Raw genomic sequence first — 18,663 nt, 5'->3', positions numbered from 1 at the left:
AACGACCTCTGGGCATTAGGTCCCAACACTGTAATTCCTCACAACCGTGCAGTCCCTCTGTTGGACCTGAAGGTATTCCACACTCTACTCCTTTGGCAATAGGAGAGGTAAAACCACCCCTCTCATGTCTGTTGATCACACTAACAGGAAGTCTGTACCATTCCCACCTGGACTGTAAATAACAGGAGATGAAAAGGGGTGAAAATGAGATCTTTATTATTACGCAAACCTGTGAATTGCAGGAACTCTTTAATTAGGCAGAAGCGGCTGAGATCAACGCAACACCTGTTGTCTATTGAACAACGCAGAGGCCTCCGACGTTTACACAGGAAATCACCACCCCTTTAAAATATTGCTAAGCTGGTTTGTATCAAAATGTGACATTCTTCTGCACCAGAAGAGTAATTAACACATGCCGCAGGAGGTGGTGGCTGGCGGCTACAAGCGTAGACAGCTTCAAGAGGGGATCGGATAAAACATCTGGAACAGAGACCCAGCAGTGGCTATTAGCCACAAGGTATTGAGGGAAGTTTGAGTCCTGTGGTCTGTATCTGATGAAGTGTGGTTGACAGGGCTTTTTTTGTAGCAGGAACTCCTTTGCATATTAGGCCACACACCCCTGATGTAGGTAATCCTCCTGGAGCTTACAGTAGGCTCTGTACTAAGAGCCCTGTAGGCTCCAGGAGGATTGGCTACCTCAGGGGTGTGTGGCCTAATATGCAAAGGAGTTCCTGCTACAAAAAAAAACCCTGGCGGTTGCACACAAAAGCTTATACTGTGAATAAAACTTTGTTGTTCTTAAAGTTGCCACTGGATCCAAACTTTGCTGGTGCTTCAGACCAACATGGCTACCCCACCTGAGGGTATGAGTATCACTCTGGGGCAGTGATACTCTGTACACTTGGTGCTTGGGGGGCAACAATGGGAGGGCTTCTGGAGTTCTGGCCCTGCTGCTGGACCTCCTGAGGGCACCTGGTTTGTTGGCCGCTGTGTGACACAGAGTGTTGGACTGGATGGTCCATTGGCCTGATCTAACATGGCTTATGTTAAGCCTTGATTGCCTAATGTGACCTCTCCAGAACCCCCCGATTCTGTTCTGATTGTGTTCTCTGGCTATTCCTTGTGTTCCTTGCCTATCATCTGTGATCAAATGTGCTCTGTTCAGTCTTTTGAAGTATTTCACAATTCTTGTATCCTTGTTGCCAGTAGATACTGTGGATGCCAGGGAGTAAAAAACATGGTGGGGGATTTTCTGTGGGTGTCCAATTCCATTGTCCCCAAGCAGAAGACACACCCATGGTTTTGCGAAAGGTTTCAGTCCTGAATTGTTGGGTTCTGTGGGTACATAGAGTCTCTAATGTGACTGTAGGAAGAGCCCCATGACGCAGAGTGGTAAGCTACAGTACTGCAGTCTAAGCTCGATCCTGGTGGAAGCTGGGTTCAGGTAGCCGGCTCCAGGTTGACTCAGCCTTCCATCCTTCTGAGGTCGGTAAAATGAGTCCCCAGCTTGCTGGAGGGAAAGTGTAAATGACTGGGGAAGGCAATGGCAAACCACCCCGTAAAATGTCTGCCGTGAAATTGTCATGATACGACGTCACCCCAGAGTCAGAAACCACTGGTGCTTGCACAAGGGACTACCTTTACCTTTAATGTGACTGTAAAAAAACAACAACAGATCACACAGTCCCCAAAAGAGAACTCGTGGGATTCATTTTTTAAAAATTGAAACCTCTGAATTTTTCTTATTTTTTTTATACATCACGTTAGGTAAGCCATGCATTCCCCCCTCTCAATTGGGAACATATGTGATCGATTTGGGCGTCCTTTTCCTTTGACTCCATAATCGCAATAAGGTAGAATTGCAAATCTGTGGATCCACAAACTATTTCCCATCTGGTACTCACCAGTCGAGGACTCAGACAGTAGTTATGAGAAAAGAGAAAACCACCAAATGGAACTGCAACAGATTGTGTTCTGCACAGAGAAGCAATTTCTACATATGTGTGGGGAAACAAGAACTCAGCACGCTATCTGATAAAAGAGAAATGCACGAGCATCCTATGTTCGTATCGATTACTGAGTTGGAAAGAACTCAGATTTCCATCTTATGTCTGTAGACAGATTCAGGTGGGTAGCCATGTGGGTTTAAACGATAGAACAAAGTTTGAATAGAACTTCCTTCTTCTTCTCCTCCTCCTCCTCCTCCCACCAACACAAGCACATGAATACTAAGGAGCCATACGGTATTCTGAATTTTTAGACCTATGATAACTAGACTTTGGGATTGGTATATTGCTCTAGTATACCTTTAAGTGAAAGAACCGTCAGTCTCTTGCCTTTTGAGTGGCTTCAGAGTAAAGGAACGCAGCATACATCTTGGGTGGCGTGAAGGGCCTTCAGCAATGCTTAACGGCTGTGGTGGCAGTGAAGCTTGTGGAGCGTTCCTTGGCACGAGAAATAAAGTGTTACAAATATGTCAGTATCTGTGCGACACGACAAAAACCAGGCTTTTAAGATGGATCAGAAGGAAAAAAAGAGGCGGCAGCACCAAGCAGCTCTTCTGCCAAGCAGTTCCAGGGGCAGCAACGAGGGAAGAACGGGAGGGGTCATCAACAGACTTTGGGACGGCTGAGCACGCTAGAGCAGGAAGAGAAAGAATCAAGGTGTGGTAGTAGGGTTGCCAAGTCCAATTCAAGAAATATCTGGGGACTTTGGGGGTGGAGCCAGGAGAGTTTGGGGGTGGAGCCAGGAGACATTGGGGTGGAGCCAGGAGCAAGGTTGTGACAAGCATAATTGAACTCCAAAGGAAGTTCTGTCCATCACATTGAAAAGGACCACACACCTTTTCAATTGCCTTCCCTCCTTGGAATTAATAAAAGATAGGGGCACCTTATTTGGGGGCTCATAGCATTGGACTCCGCGGTCAGATCTTTTTGAATCTTGGACAGTCTTTTGAGGAGAGGCATCGGATGCTATGCTGAAAATCTGGTGCCTCTACCTCAAAAAACAGCCCCCCCCCAGAGTACCAGATACCCGCTGATCAATTCTTCATTATTCCCTTTGGGAATCGGTTTCCATAGGGAATAATGAATGCCCAGCAGTCAGTTTCCTCCCCAGTCTGGTAAGTCACATGCTCTCTCTCGCTAGGGAGGCAGTCTTGCCTGGCTGGTTGCGATGCCTTGCTGGCCTTTTTTTCCACCGCATAATGTGCTTTTAAAATTATTTACCCAGACCTTGCGTATTTGAGGTGTGCGTGCCGTGCACACGAAAGCTCATACCTTGAATAGCACTTTGCTGGTCTTAAAGGAGCCGCTGGACTCTCTAACTTTACCCGGACCTTGCAAGCGTTAAGAAAGTGGACGGCTTCCTTCTCACTCAGGAAGAAAGCAAAGAGTGCAGGCAGGCGCGGGCTTCCTCATGCCGGTTTTAGCTTTTCTTCGGGGTCGAGTTGGAAAACGGCCTGTAATTGGCAGCCTCAGACGGGGGGGGGGGGGGGGCTTGCATGGGGTTGTTGTTTTTCTGTTTTACCTTTCCTCCCTTTGACTTTCCTGATCGCTCCTTCCCAGCTACAGCCGCTCCTCGGAAGGAAGGGCAATTGGTATTTATTGTAAAAAAAAATCTCGCAAGTCCCTCCCAGAAGGCAGGATCAAAGGGGGGGGGGGGGAGAGGAGACCCTCTGCCGCTCTCCTCAGGCACTGGCAGCCTGTAGCTCGGGCCGCAGCCGCGGTGATGGGCCTGGGCCAGCAGCGCTTGTGGTGGCGGCGCTGCGCTGGTGTTGCTGCGGCGGCGGCCCGGCGCTGTGAGGGGGAAGCATCGTCCCCCCTCCCGCTTCCGAATATTTGCAGACCGGGGGAGGAGGCTCAAAATCCAGTGTTCTCCCGCCAGGGCGGGATATTTGGGACGCCTATGTGGTAGTAGGTTCTGGTCGTTGTATCTCCCAAAGGACGTCGCAGAGCTGAAAAAAGGCAGAGAAGGGCAACTAAGATGATGAGGGGATGAGCTGGCAGTCAGCTTCTGAATCCCAGTGCCAGCCCAGAAGTCAACATCAGGGGAAAGCCAAGGCCTCTCTACCCCGTTGTTGGAATTCCAGAGGAACTATGCAAGACAAGATGGTAGACTAGATGGACCACTGTTCTGTTACAGCAGGACTCTTCTTATTATATTCTTCTTAAGTTCAAGCTAGGCGTACACAGTATCAAGCATAGCTTGTTTCTAAGGGGTGGTTAGTAGAAGCCTAAATTCCATTCACTCAAGACAGCTACTCACCAGGCCCAAAAATGTTGGACTGAATGGAACACTTGTCTGATCCAGCAGAGCTCTTCTTATGTTTTTACATCTGTATGTTCTTAAGGCCTTGACCTCTAGGCCCCTGTTGTTGGCCCTCTAAAGGAACTGGCTGGCCATTATGTGAGACAGGATGCTGGACTAGATGGGCCATTGGTTGGATCCAGCAGGGCTCTTCTGTTTTTATCAGTGGAAGGCCTCAAACTCCGGGCTTTGTTGTTGGCCCTCCAGAGGAACTGGCTGGCCACTATGGGAGATAGGATGCTGGACTAGATGGACCATTAGTCGGATCCTGCAGAGCTCTTCATAAAAGGCCAGGGATATACTGGAAATAAGGAAAGATAGGTTGGGGCATTGTCATTCAGAGCTAGGAATGTGTGCTGGAGGAGGACAGAAAACCAGAGCAGGGATTTGGAAACAAGCATCTTGTGGTCTGACCAGCAAGTGAGTGAACAGAGCAGAGATGAGTAGTCTGAGATTCAGCAGGAGGATGGGAAACACCAGGGCTTTTTTGTAGCAGGAATTCCTTTGCATATTAGGCCACACAACCCTGATGTAGCCAATCCTCCAAGAGCTTACAGTAGGCTCTGTAAGAAGAGCCCTGTAAGCTTCAGGAGGATTGGCTACATCAGAGGGTGTGGCCTAATATACAAAGGAGTTCCTGCTAATGGCCGTCATTTGAAAAGAATGCTTTGAGAAATTGGCAAGTGCAAGTGACTTTCTAGAGTAAATAATTCATTCGGCTTGTGAGAAAAGCAATCACATGAAGGAAAATTACCCTTTTGAGCTGAACACTGTGGAAAGACTCTTCTTCATGATTTGAACTTTGCATCTTCCATGACTTTTTTAATGAGTAGAAAAAACTTAGGAATCACACAGGAGAACTGACTTTTGCCTTAAGAGACACTGTGCTTATATAGTTGTATGTATTTAAATGACTGATATTATTTTCTGCGACAGTACACTATTAAGACATTTTTGATATTTCTATTTAAACTGTGTGCAAAGTTTTTTTTTCAGGCACAGTTGTTTTTTTCTATTCTACAAAAAAGCTTGTAGCAGGAACTCCTTTGCATATTAGGCCACACACCCCTGATGTAGCCAATCCTCCTGGAGCTTATAATAGCCCCTGTAAGAAGAGCCCTGTAAGCTCCAGGAGGATTGGCTATATCAGGGGTCTGTGGCCTAATACGCAAAGGAGTTCCTGCTAACAGTCAAGAAATGGGGCAGGTCTTTGTAGTGCTGGAAAGGCAGAAGCCACATCACCGGACAGTGGATTGGAATACATGTAGCAGAGGAGGTGGAAACCAAGGCAGGTGTTTCTGCTCCATGTCAGACAAGGGTCACATTGCCTTGGATCTCATAGTGCAGCTTTCTCCAGTTGATGATGGGAGGCAGCAAGACGGAATCCCAGGAGGTCGTTCTCAGTTCCCTTATTGGGATTGCAACATTCCACATGTACACATCTTTAATCTCTCCACTGAAGCCAGCATAATAGGAAGAGTTTCCCAACATAATTTCATTAGGAGGTCCAATGCAATAACCCTTCTGCAGGACTCTTCGCGCCAAGACAAAATCACCGATCCGAAGAGTGATCACCCCCATCTCTGATTCCCAGGTGACACAGCTAGACTTCCACCTCAGATAGGAATCTGGCACTCTGAAGGCTGTCTCTTCTCCCCCGATGATGACCATGTACTGTGGACCCATATCCAGATATGTCTTATAAATGATGATGTCTCCGTACTGGTCTTCGGAGGCATAAGAGAAAAGAGTGTGCTTCTGGATCAAGTTGGTGAAAGATCTCAGGCATAAGGTGAAGCTATGGAGGGGCTCTTCTTGGGTAGACTTCAATATCACGAGGTTCTCGGTGCCCTCTGGGGGGAAGACAAAGGCCCTTCCCCACAAGTCTGTAAAAAAAAATCAAAACAAAAAGAATATAAGAAGAGTCTTGCTGGATGAGAATATAGATTGTGATTCCGCACTCATGTTGGTCTGGGGCAGGCTTCCGTTTTGGGGTGGAGCAAGCTGATGATTTCACACCAGTTGTTCCACACCAGCATTTTACATGGGGCAATCCCACGATTTGCCACACCGAAGTGTAAACCTGTTTTTTCAGGTTTACACTGTGGCGGGGCAAATCGCGGGTTTGCCCCACGCAAAATGCCAGCGCGGAGCAACTGGTGCAAAATCGCTAGCTTGCTTCGTCCCAAAATGGACCAGCATGAGTGCGGAATCACCAGACTTCCGGAGTTGGAGCATAATGAGCTGACCTGTTTCTCTTAGGAGGAACAGACCGAGAGCTTTGTTTTGGACATAAAAGGCACTCTAATGCCTGCTGTCTACTTTTTTTCCAGCAAAGGAAACTGTCTAGGACGTGAATAAATCACTCAAGGGGATTTACTTTGGCTGGCGAGAGATCCCAGGAGGGGTCTGTTTTCGGCTTTGAAGGTTCCCCAATGAGAGTCTACATTCCAGCGACTACAAAGTATCTCTGGAGTCATTAAGTTGACAAACTCATTAAGGTTCCAGCTTCCTACAGACTATAATAACATCAGAAGACTGAGTTGGACGATATAATTAATGATTAATGTTGTTAAGGTAAAAGATCCTTATCTTTCACTTCAGCACTAATTTAAGACTGTTTTTTTTTTAAAAGTTTTACGATCCAGAACTATTGGCTTCAGAATGAAATTAAAGAGGAGTGGAAGGGGGTGAATGTGTAACTTTTGGAATTAAGAGAAAGCAGAAAAATGCAGAAAAATACTTGCTGTTGAAAATTCCTGTGGCTTCTGAGACCCCCAGACAAAACAACTGCAGTCTCTTATTATAAAGAAATGACGTGTGTTTTAAATATCGTGAGATTTACAACCAGTGAGTACGGGACTTCATTGCCAGAGAATCAGGAAGTAATTGCTGAGAGAAAGAGGAACTTCTTAACATCTGGGAATTTTCAAGAATCAGAAACTATAGAGAAACATCGGAGGCCATTACAGAAAGGTCAAAGTTTTTTTTTAAATACAGTGAAACTGGACTGTAATAATATTCATAATCAACATAAATCATCCCCAAAAGAAGAAACAATTTGGACTATATAGTTGGAAATAAAAATAAGCCCTAGGGAAAAAAGGAAAAGTTTTTTTAAAAGTGAGGCTTGGAAACCTCCATTTTGGAAATTTAAAAACTTTGAAAATTAATTTCTTGAGCCAGGGAGCTCTGAGGAAGGCAATTTTGGGCTTGCTGGAAAAGGCATGCTCTAATCTATTAAATGCAACTATCAGATTGTGGATTGGTGAGGTCAATTTGAACTCCATTACTTGCAATGGGCATCCCGTAATGTCAGACCAGAAGCTGGGATTAAGAGCTACAAGGGCAAAAGCCTCCTCATTGGCAGAAGGAAAAATGTCTAAACAAGGGCAGGATCAACTGGATGCCATGGAAGCAAGACTTTTAAAAGCAATGAAGGATTTAATAACAGGAAGTGAAAAGAAACTTACTAAGGAAATAAAGAAATAAATTAAAGTGCTGAAGAAGTAAAGAAGGATATAAAAAAAGAAATTGATGAACTGAGAAAAGAGTCTCAAGCAACAGCGAAAAAGACTGAAGAGACTAAAGAAAAGATAAAAGATCAAGATGCTACCATTAAAAAGATGCAGGATAAAGCAATAATACAGGATTGCAAGCTGATGGAGAACATGATATGTCTAAGAGACTGACCAAGAGGATCTAAAGAACTATATTGCTACAACATTGGCTGATTTTATGGGAGATGACCCTGTGGAGATGGGACGTTTGTGTGATTATGTCTACAGGGTCAATTCAGAATTTGCCAGAAAGCGCAAGCTCCCCAGGGACGTGGTAGTGAAGTTTACCACAAGAGACATGGTGGGAAGGATCTTAAGTAAGCAATTTGAAAGTCCATTGGTGGTGGAGGAAAGCAGAGTGCGGATGATGAAGGAACTGCCGAGGAAAGTCATCACTGATAGAAAACAATTGAAGAAACTGACAGACAAGCTGAGAGACAAGGATATAAGATACAGATGGATTTTACCTGAAGGTCTTAGCTTTGAATATAAAAGACTGAGGAAGACAAAAGTGGACATGCAAGGCATGAATGAATTTTTGGCGGACAATAAAGAATTTGAGGATACAAAATAACTGAAAAATCATTATGGATTACAAATTAATTTCTTGGAATGTAAGTGGACTTAATTCACCTCAAAAAAGAAAAGCAATTTTTCATTGGATTAAAAAGCAGAAATGTAAAATAGTATGTCTACAAGAAGTACATATTAAGCAATTGGATTACAAATTTTTGTGGAATAAGGTTTTGGGGGAAGAATTTTTTTCATTAGCTAAAGAAAAAAAAGGGAGTGGTCTTTTATATTAAAAAAGAATTGGAGCCAAAATTGGTTTTTAAAGATAATGAAGGCAGATACATTGCTGTGGAGGTGTTTATGAATGAAAAAAAGACGTTGTTGTTGGGACTATATGCCCCTAACAGGGCAAAAGATGCTTTTTTAAAAGACATTCAGCAACAACTTGATCAAATGACTTATGAACAGGTAATGCTAATGGGAGATTTCAATGGAACACTTAAGAACTCTCTGGATAGATCGGGAAACAAAAAGAAAAAAGATGGCAAGCTGCCAAAGTCTTTTTTTTAAATAATAAAGCAAGAAAGTTTGGAAGACATCTGGAGAAAGTTTAATCCTAATGTACGTGATTACACTTTTTTTTCAGCAAGGCATGATTCCTTCTCAAGAATTGATATGTTATGGACTACGAAGTACTTGGGACTTATTACTAATAAAATAGAGATTCTTCTGAAAATAGGTGCAGACCATAATCCATTAATGTGGTCAGCAAAGGGAAGGAGAAAGAGAAGAAGTTGGAGACTAAATGAAGACCTGCTGTTAAAAGCTGAAGTAGTGAAATCTCTTGAAAAAGAGACCAAAGCTTTCTTCCAGGCTAATGAAGCCCAAGAGGTTAATATTCAGACTGTATGGGACGCATATAAAGCTGTTATGAGAGGACTACTAATTACATTGAACAATAAAGACAAAAGAGTCAAAGAAAAACAACTGAAGGACTTGCAAGCAGAAATAGGCAGAAAAGAAAATTACTTGAAGAAAAGACCGGGGGGGGGGGGAATAATGAGAGAGATAACAATTTTACAGAATCAATTGGGATATTTATTGAACAAAGAGGTGGAGTGGAATTTAAAAAGGCTACAGCAGAAATAATTTGAAGGTCCTAATAAACTGGGGAAATACTTGACTTGGCAACTGAAAAAAAAAAAGGGAGAAAAAGTTTATAATTAAGATTTTTTCGGAGGGTAAAGAAATTGTGGACCAAGCTGGAATTAAAAGAGAGTTTTACAAATTCTATGCCAAATTATTCAAAGGTCAACAAGTAAATAGAGAGAAAATTGATGCCTAATTGCGAAAAATAAAAGTACAACCCTTAAGTGAGAATATGGAAAAGATTTTAAATGATCCAATTGAGAAAATAGAAATTGAAGCAGCAATTTGTTCAATGAAATTAGGAAAAGCTCTGGGCCCTGACGTTTTTTTCAGCAAAATTTCATAAAGTCTTGGGAGAAGTACTAGTACCCAAACTTCAAAAATTGATGAACTGTATAAGGCAAGAGGGGAAGGTGCCAAACACATGGAAAGAAGCCGTGATTACTTTGATTCCGAAAGATGATAGAGATTCCATGAATGTAAAAAACTAAAGACCGATTTCACTATTGAACAACGATTATAAGATTTTTGCTAGAATTCTAGCGGAACGACTCAAACAGCATTTGAACATTTCTATTCAAGAGGAACAAGCAGGTTTTCTCCCCAGAAGGCAAATAAGAGATAATATCAGAACTGTAATAGATATTGTAGAATATTATGATAAGCATCCAGAAAAAGAGGTGGCTTTATTTTTTGCTAATGCAGAAAAAGCTTTTGACAATCTTAATTGGGACTTTATGTTTGCTGTGATGGAAACAATGAAATTAGGAGATGATTTTTTAAGGATGATCAAGGCAATATATACAGAACAACAAGCTGAACTGTGTGAATGCTGACTTGACTAATCAGATGAAGATTAGCAAAGGCACAAGACAAGGCTGCCCTATATCTCCATTGCTGTTTATAATGACCCTAGAGGTCTTGCTGTCTCAAATTGATGATGATAATGAGGGTTTGAAGTTGAAAGGTTTTTCATATAAATACAGTGCCTTTGCGGATGATGTGATGTTTATTAATGAAAATCCATTGCAAGTGACACCCTTGGTGTTAAAGAAAATAAATGAGTATGGTGAGCTAGCAGGCTTTTATATTAACAAAGAAAAATCTAAAATCCTTACTAAGAACTTGTCATCAGGCAAACAGAAAGAGCTACAAAATGTTACAGGTTGTGAAGTTGTTTCAAACGTAAAGTACTTAGGTGTAGAAATTACGATGAGAAACATTGATTTATATATAAAAATAATTATGAAAAACTTTTGTGTAAGATTGAAGAAGACATGCTAAAATGGAACAAATTGAATTTATCTATGTTGGGGAGGATATCTGCTATTAAAATGAATGTTTTACCAAGAATTATGTTTCTTTTTCAAACCATTCCAATTGTGAGAGATAAGAAACAATTTAATTGTTGGCAAAGAAAGACCTCAGAATTTATTTGGGCGGGCAAGAAACCAAGAATTAAGATGAAAATCTTGACGGATGCAAAGGAAAGAGGTGGCTTCCAATTACCTGATTTAATGTTATATCATGATGCAGTATGTTTGGTATGGATTAAGGACTGGATGACTTTGATCAATAAAAAATTATTGGCTTTAGAAGGGCAAGGAAATATTTTTGGTTGGCATGCATATATATACTATGGGAAATAGAAGATGGATGGTTTTTTCTCACACCATTATATAAGAAGGAACTTGTTGAATACATGGGAAAAATATAATAAATATGGTGATGAGAGAAAACCACTTTGGATAGTGCCAAATGAAGTTATTAAATTGTCTCAAAGTCCATGAGAAGAGAAATACGTATCATACGAACAACTGCTAAAATTTCAGGGAGGTAAAGTTGAAATGAAATCGGCTGAAGAACTGCAAGGAAAATTTGATTGGTTTCAGTTGCTTCAGATTAAAAGCTTGGTGGAAAAAGATATTAGAAGTACAGGTATAAGATCTGAAAAAACGGAAATGGAAAAAATGCTGTTGGGTGAAAATGAAAAAATGATTTCAAGGACTTATAAGTTGCTATTGAAATGGTCTACAGAAGAGGAGGTTGTGAAACCTCAAATGATTAAATGGGCAATAAACTTTAATAAAGAAATACAAATGGAGATGTGGGAAAACCTATGGAAGAACTGTGTGAAAATTTCAACGTGTTATAATATAAAAGAACTGTTTTAAAATGCTGTATAGGTGGTATATGACACCTAAAAAACTAGCAAAAATGAACAATCAAGCTTCAGATAGGTGTTGCAAATGTAAAAAAACATGAAGGTGGTGGACTTGTGAAAGGCGAAACAATTTTGGTTAATGATTCAACAAGAGATTTCGAAAATCTTGGGGTATAATATTAAGAGAGCACTGGATGTCTTTCTGGTGGGATTACAAATGGAACGCTTTCCGAAGCAAGACAGGACATTGCTGTGGTATTTGCTTTCAGCTGTGAGGACATTGTATGCGCAAATGTGGAAGCAAGATAAAATACCAGAAAAATGGGACTGGATATTAAAAGTTCTTAATTGGAGTGAAATGGACAAACTTACTAGAATCCTAAAAGACTGTAACCGGGAGGAATTTAAAGAAGATTGGAATAAATTCCAAAACTATGTGGAGATGCAATGGAAGGTGAAGAGCCATCTAGTGGTTTTTGATAATATTAACTGAACTTTAAAAGAGAAAAAGGACTGTGATTACTGAGTATTGTTTTAGGAATGAAACATAAGTAGTTGAATTCATATAGTAAATCCATGTGAGTTAAGACAAGATTAAGATTTATATAATTTTAAGTGATGATTTAATGACTACGAAATCTATGTTTAATGTTTAACAGGTATTTGAAGTGCAAAGGAGAATACATTATGGCTATCTGATCAAATGTGTAATATTGATTAAGTAAAGGAATAAGAATAGTAGTCATATTGGAGATAAGATAAAGTTAAATGAATGATAACTTTTAGTTAAGATTCTATATATGGGAATATTTACTTTTAAAAGGTTTTTTGATACCCTACTCAATCCCCCAAATTCTCAGCAAAAGATTTTTGCTGCAATATTTTGTTTTAACCCTCCTGCAGATCTCCTTCCATTATGGAAACAGAAACCTGTGGTATACTCTGGGTTTTATCTGTTTCTTTGTTTTTGTAGCAGGAACTCCTTGGCATATTAGGCCACATCCCCTGAAGTAGCCAGTCCTCCTGGAGCTTACAGTAGGCCCTGTACTAAGAACCCTGTAAGCTCTTGGAGGATTGGCTACACCAGGGAGTGTGGCCTAATATGCAAAGGAGTCCCAGCTTAAAAAAAACCCTGGCCTGTATCCAATCTCCTTTCAAGTGCCTCTTTAAGTAGGTAAAAAGGAAAAAAAAATGTGGCCTTCTTTGCTAATGTGGCTTTAAGATCTGGAAGCCCACAGAGTTATACTCAAGAGAGCCAGTTTGGTGTAGTGGTTAAATGTATGGACTCTTATCTGGGAGAACCGGGTTTGATTCCCCACTGCTCCACTTGCACCTGCTGGAACCTTTCTGATGGTTCCCCCTCTTCCTTCCCACCTACCTAGAGATGTAAAATTTCCAGAAATTTTGAAGCTTGGAAAAACCCCCAGGTTTTTTCCATTCCCCTCCCCCCCAAAAATGGAAATTTTGGGGAAAATTGAAAAAAATGCTACATTAACACTGCTTTTTTCTTTTCCAGGTTGAAAGTCATTCTGTTACTTTAGGAACATAAAATATGACTATTATAATATAGGGGGTTCAAAGTATTGCAGAGACAAGATCATAGTGAGGACAGCTCTTTATTAAGGGAAGCATGATGAAGGCTGCTTCCAACAAAGACCGACTGAGGGCCTGTGGGCCAACCCTATATACAACTCTAATCTCCCGGACTAGCTTGCCATTGGTTCCTCAAACAGGCAGGGGTCTGTGATTGGTGCAGGGTGGCAGGTATTTGGATCCCACTACGCATTGTTATACAGTCTCTGCTTTCCTGGCTCCATTGAGCTGGCAGGAAGTACATACTTTAAGGCACATACATAACAACTATGGACAATTTTACTTGGCATGAAATTATCACAACTAGCATATTAAAAATATAGTGTAGCCAAACAATTATTACAAACAGAATTTACTTTTAAAGCAATATTTATTTGTAATTATAACAAATGGAGCAACAATCTCCTGAACTGTTTATTAGTGTATGTGGAACAGACAAAAAAACCTCCACAAAACAATTTTTAAAAATCCAGAAATAGCAATGATTCATATTTCCTCTCCACAGTATTAAATAAAAATAAAAAACTCGTTCTCATAAAAAGAATTGAACGGGGGGGAAGCGTATAGAAAGGAGTGTAGGACTAAGTTTCAGCGAATGGGCATGACCTAGGACTTGCTTGTTCTCAGTGCATAGAAATTAGAATAATCTGACACCATACATATTTTTTTAGAAATGATTTGGAAAATATTTGAATACCTTGTCTTAAAATATTTTATTCATCATGTTAAAATAAAACATTCCATAATCATTTTTTTTCTTTTCTTCAATTTTTCCAATTTTTTGGAAACCCTCCCCCAAAAAAGGCTTCAGGAAAAAAAACCGGTCCCCCCCACCCCCAAATTTTTCTGTTTTTTTTCCGGGTCTTCATATCTCTACACCTACTTACCTTGTCCATTGAATAGTAGGTGCAGCTGCAGAACAATCCCTGGATTAGGAGAGCGGGCAGCCAGCCAGTTACCAGGGGCTTTGCCATGCCCGCAGCAGCCCTCATTAACCCCGAGAGAGGCCCGTGCCACCCTTTCTCCACTTCTTATATGATTTTGGGTGGCTGGTGGCTTGCTAGCCTTTTAACTGGGTGTGGGAGAGTGGCCCAGGGGAGCCCCAGGTGAGCGAGGCCTGCTTGGCTGGATCTCTAGCCAGCCCAAGCAGGCCTCGCTCACCCAGGGCTCTCCTTTCTTACATCGGGTTGCTTTTGGCTGGGGGGGGGACTGCACATGCTAATAAGTTATGCTAATGAGCTCTGTCATTTTTTATGGGTTTTTTTTACAAAGCTACCTTTGATCCCACAAATTAAGAGCCACCAGCATTCAGGAACTGAGGGCTAGGCTGTCTCTCTAAGCAGTGTTTTTTTTATCAGGGCCAACCAAAATGACAAAAAATGTGTGCAAACTTCCAAGTTCACGAGATCGCTTCATCAGGTTGGATGCTACAAAGGTACAAATTAAATGTGGGGGAGGAAAAAAGGTGTTTCGAGCAGGGTTGCCACTTGCTGGAATTTCCCTGCCTTTTGTCGCTGCTCTCCCACTGTTTCTCCCTGGAGCAGTGGGAGGAGAATTTGGGTGGAGATCAACACAGTGCATGTTGTGATATCACTTTTGCTTAAAAAAAAAAAAATCTAGTGGTGACATTACAGCCACCTCATGACATTCTAGGAATTCTTCATATCTCTATGGACTCCACTAAATTCATGGGGGGACTGTGATGTTTATGTTTAGCCTGGAGAGGAGGTGGCTGAGAGGTGATATGATCACCATTAAGTACTTGAAGGGCTGTCATCTAAAAGATGGTGCGGAATTGTTTTCTGTTACCCCAGAAAATCAGACCAGAACCAACAGATTGAAATCAGGGCTTTTTTTTTGTAGCAGGAACTTATTTGCATATTAGGCCACACCCCCTGATGTAGCCAATTCTCCTGAAGCTTACAGTAAGCCCTATACTAACAGCCCTGTAAACCCTTGGAGGATTGGCTACATCAGGGGTGTGTGGCCTAATAGGCAGGGGCGTAGCTAGCGCTTTGGGGGCCCGGGGCCCAAGATTTATGTGGGCCCCCCTATGTGTGTGCACGCCGCCAGAAACAGGATATGATGTCACTTCCGGTGATATCACTTCCGCAGGATGGCCACCACTTGCGAGGGCTCATAGATTTTGACCTCCTGGTCCAATCTTTTTGAAACTTGGAGCCTGTTTTGGGGAGAGGTATCAGATGCTATGCTGCTGCAAATTTGGTAACTCTACCTCAAAAAACAGAGCCCCCACCCCAGAGCCCCGCAAATCAATTCTCCATTACACCCTATGGGAATCGGTCTCCATAGGGAATAATGGAGTGCCCAGCAGACATTTAACCCCCCCCCCCAGGCTTTCTGGTGACCCTGAAGTGGTGGGAGAGCCTCCAAACCAGGGGATCCTCTACTTCCACCCGGGAGGGGAGTTCTGAATCCAGGAGCCCTCCAGGCCCCACCTTGAGGTTGGCAGGCCTCTCGATCACAGCAGCTCCCTTTATTTTATTTATTTATATTTATATTTACATTTATATCCCGCCCTCCCCGCCTAGGCGGCTCAGGGCGGCTAACAACATTTCACATATTTAACAAGGGATAAAACTTTAAAATTTAACAATTAAAGAAATTAAACATAAAAACCAGTTAATTAAGTTAAAATATTTAAAATACATAATTCATTACATAGAATAAATCTGGCAGCAGTAAACTTGTTTGGCGCTGGTTCTGCCAGTTTAGATGGTTCCATAATCGTATAGTAGATGGCGGCTCCTGGTCCTCCCAGCTCTCCAGAGCCCTTCCCAGGCGCCAGGCAGCCCAGCAGCCCGACTTGGTGACACCTGCGCACAAAGCAGTTCCTCCAGCGCCGCGGCGGCGAGGTGCAGTCTGGCCAGGCGCGGCGTGTGTGTCTGTTGCGCGATCAGGTGTGCCAGGCAGGTGTGCACGTGCCCGCGCGAGCCAGCAGCACGGGGAAGACGACGACTCCGATGGCCGGCCACCGCGGGCTCGCCCAGCGCGGGGACTACAAGTCCCATGGTGCCCCGCTGCCAGCCGCCGGGTGGGGGATCCCCCCTGTCCTGCCCTCAGTGCGCTCCGGGAGCAGGGCGCGCCGCCTCCGCCTCGTCCCCCGCGCTGCCAGCTGCGGCGGCTCGGCAGGCCCGCGGCGCCCATGCTGCTCCTGGCCGCGGCGCCCTGACGACGGCCTCCCCGCCGCCTGCCTCCCTCCTCCGCGGCGCCGGGACCGGGAGGATGCTGGCCGCCTCCCCCGCCGCCAAGACCAGCAGCAGCAGCAGCGCCGAGAGCTGCTTCCTGCTGCACGCCCTCGTCTGGCACGACTAGCCCGCTGTGCTGGAGCAGGCGCTCGCCTCCGCGCAGGTGGGCTTCGGCGCTGGGGGAAGGAGAGGGGGCCCCCCTTGGCAATGCAGGGGCCCCCCAGACCTGGGGCGACCCGCCCTCCCCGCCCCCCCCCTCCCTACGCCGCTGTATTAGTACGCCTATTAGTAATAGGCAAAGGAGTTCCAGCTACGAAAAAAGCCCTGGCTGAAATTAAATCAGAAGAGTTTCTGGCTCAACATTAGGAAGAACTTTCTGACAGTTAGAGTGGTTCCTCAGCGGAACAGGCTTCCTTGGGAGGTGGTGGGCTCTCCTTCCTTGCAGGTTTTTAAACAGAAGCTAGATGGCCATCTGACAGCAATGCTGATCCTGTGAATTTAGGGGGAGGTATTTGTGAGTTTCCTGCATTGTGCAGGGGGTTGGACTAGATGACCCTGTAGGTACCTTCCAACTCTGTGATTCTATGATTCTGTGTCACATGTTTTTACTGGAAGTGATGTCATGGCATGTGCAATACTGGTTTTTTTTCAAGGGTCCCTCTCCCCCAAAACTCCTGCTATTTGTGGTTGTTAGGCTGGTGACCCTAGTTTCAGGCCATGATTTTAAGGTCTTTTCTCACCAGCATACCTGTGCTTAATGCCGGCAGGCAAGCAGATATTGTGGTGCCATTTGTGTTAGATTGCACCGAACGGTGTCTTTCCATCGAAATTACAAAGGCCAGCAATTTCCCTTGTATCTCTCTGACACCAAGTGAGATTCACAGGTCCCTTGTAGGGTGAGAGCAAAGGAATTACTTGGCAGTCATTGCGTTAACGATTTTGGAGATAAATTTAAGATGACGCACAAGGTGTAAAGTCAATTAAGTCCAAATTGGGTAGTTTTATCTAACATTGTGGGTAAATTCCCATATGGAGACAGCCAGACATTATCATACGGAAAGATGGATTAGATTTAGATGAAGGCGGAGTGAAAACAGGGGAAGGAACATTAACAATTTGAGATAGCCAGATGACGCCACATGACTGATAGAAAATAAGTAAAGACTGAGAACAACTACTGATGGAGGTTGAAGGGGAAAGTGCCAAGGGAGGATTACAGCTGGATATCAAGAAGACAAAAGTAATTACTATAGAGCAGGGGTGTTGAACTAATTTGTTATGAGGGCCGGATCTGACATAAATGAGATCTTGTCAGGCCAGGCCATGTGTGTCATGAAATGTAATGCCAGGTAGCAGAGATATAAACTTTATAAAAAGACACAGACAATTAAATATACTTCAGAGGAAGCAAGATGGCGCCAAGCTAGCAGCCATGGACCTCACAGCTCGGCAAGTTGACTGTTTCTTTTAATCTCATCTAACTTAAAATTTGGATTTTGTTTGAACCACGATTTTAAATGTATGATACAAGGACCCAGTTTAATTAGAAGTGGTCTGCTTTCAAATATATTTTTAAAAGAACTTAAACTGTGCTTTAAAAATTAGCACTCTTGCAATATTTTGTTTATTTAACAGTCTCTAATAACTGACATATGCTGTTCAGATGTTGTTCAGGTGTGTGTCTGTAAATTGGAAACCTACTTTTGATCTATTGACATTCATTACAGAAACCTCATGGTCAATGCTTTGAGCCTAAGACCCAGGGGAAAACATGAAACGGCTGTGTACTGCAAGTTTTTGTTAGCAGGATTGAATAATTTCAGCCCAAGGAGGAAGAAGAACAAGAAGAAGAGGAGAAGGAGGAGGAAGAGATTGGATTTATACCCTGCCCTTTACCACCTGAAGGAGTCTCAGAGCAGCTCACAATCTCATTTCCCTCCCCACAACAGACACCCAAAGGGTGATTAACATGTGGAATTCACTGCCACAGGAGGTGGTGGCGGCCACAAGTATAGCCACCTTCAAGAGGGGTTTAGATAAAAATATGGAGCACAGGTCCATCAGTGGCTATTAGCCACAGTGTATGGAGCACAGGTCCATCAGTGGCTATTAGCCACAGTGTATGGAGCACAGGTCCATCAGTGGCTATTAGCCACAGTGTATGTGT

The 18,663-nt window shown here is 43.1% G+C and overlaps 1 protein-coding gene across 1 annotated transcript; it reads right to left on the bottom strand.

The window, feature by feature from the left end:
- Nucleotides 1-5,616: 5,616 nt before the first annotated feature.
- Nucleotides 5,617-16,319, bottom strand: LOC132580773 (C-reactive protein-like). The gene is made up of 2 exons (XM_060251883.1): nucleotides 16,133-16,319; nucleotides 5,617-6,194 (listed from the first exon to the last, which is right to left on the bottom strand). The coding sequence occupies exons 1-2, from the start codon at nucleotides 16,317-16,319 to the stop codon at nucleotides 5,617-5,619; spliced, it is 765 nt and encodes a 254-aa protein (XP_060107866.1).
- Between the last annotated feature and the right edge of the window lie 2,344 nt (nucleotides 16,320-18,663).

Source organism: Heteronotia binoei, chromosome 1 (assembly GCF_032191835.1).
Source record: "Heteronotia binoei isolate CCM8104 ecotype False Entrance Well chromosome 1, APGP_CSIRO_Hbin_v1, whole genome shotgun sequence".
Taxonomy (NCBI): domain Eukaryota; kingdom Metazoa; phylum Chordata; class Lepidosauria; order Squamata; family Gekkonidae; genus Heteronotia; species Heteronotia binoei.
The sequence above is the reverse complement of the archived record's forward strand: the minus strand, read 5'-3'. Positions and strand labels throughout refer to the sequence as shown.

What these genes read in the sequence shown, in the direction of transcription:
- LOC132580773 (XM_060251883.1), bottom strand. Translation starts at nt 16,319, where the DNA reads ATGGGACTTGTAGTCCCCGCGCTGGGCGAGCCCGCGGTGGCCGGCCAT. An exon ending in GGCGCTGGAGGAACTGCTTT is followed by an intron (nt 6,195 to 16,132) that starts GTGCGCAGGTGT and finishes TTTTTTTTACAG; the next exon opens with ACTTGTGGGGAAGGGCCTTT.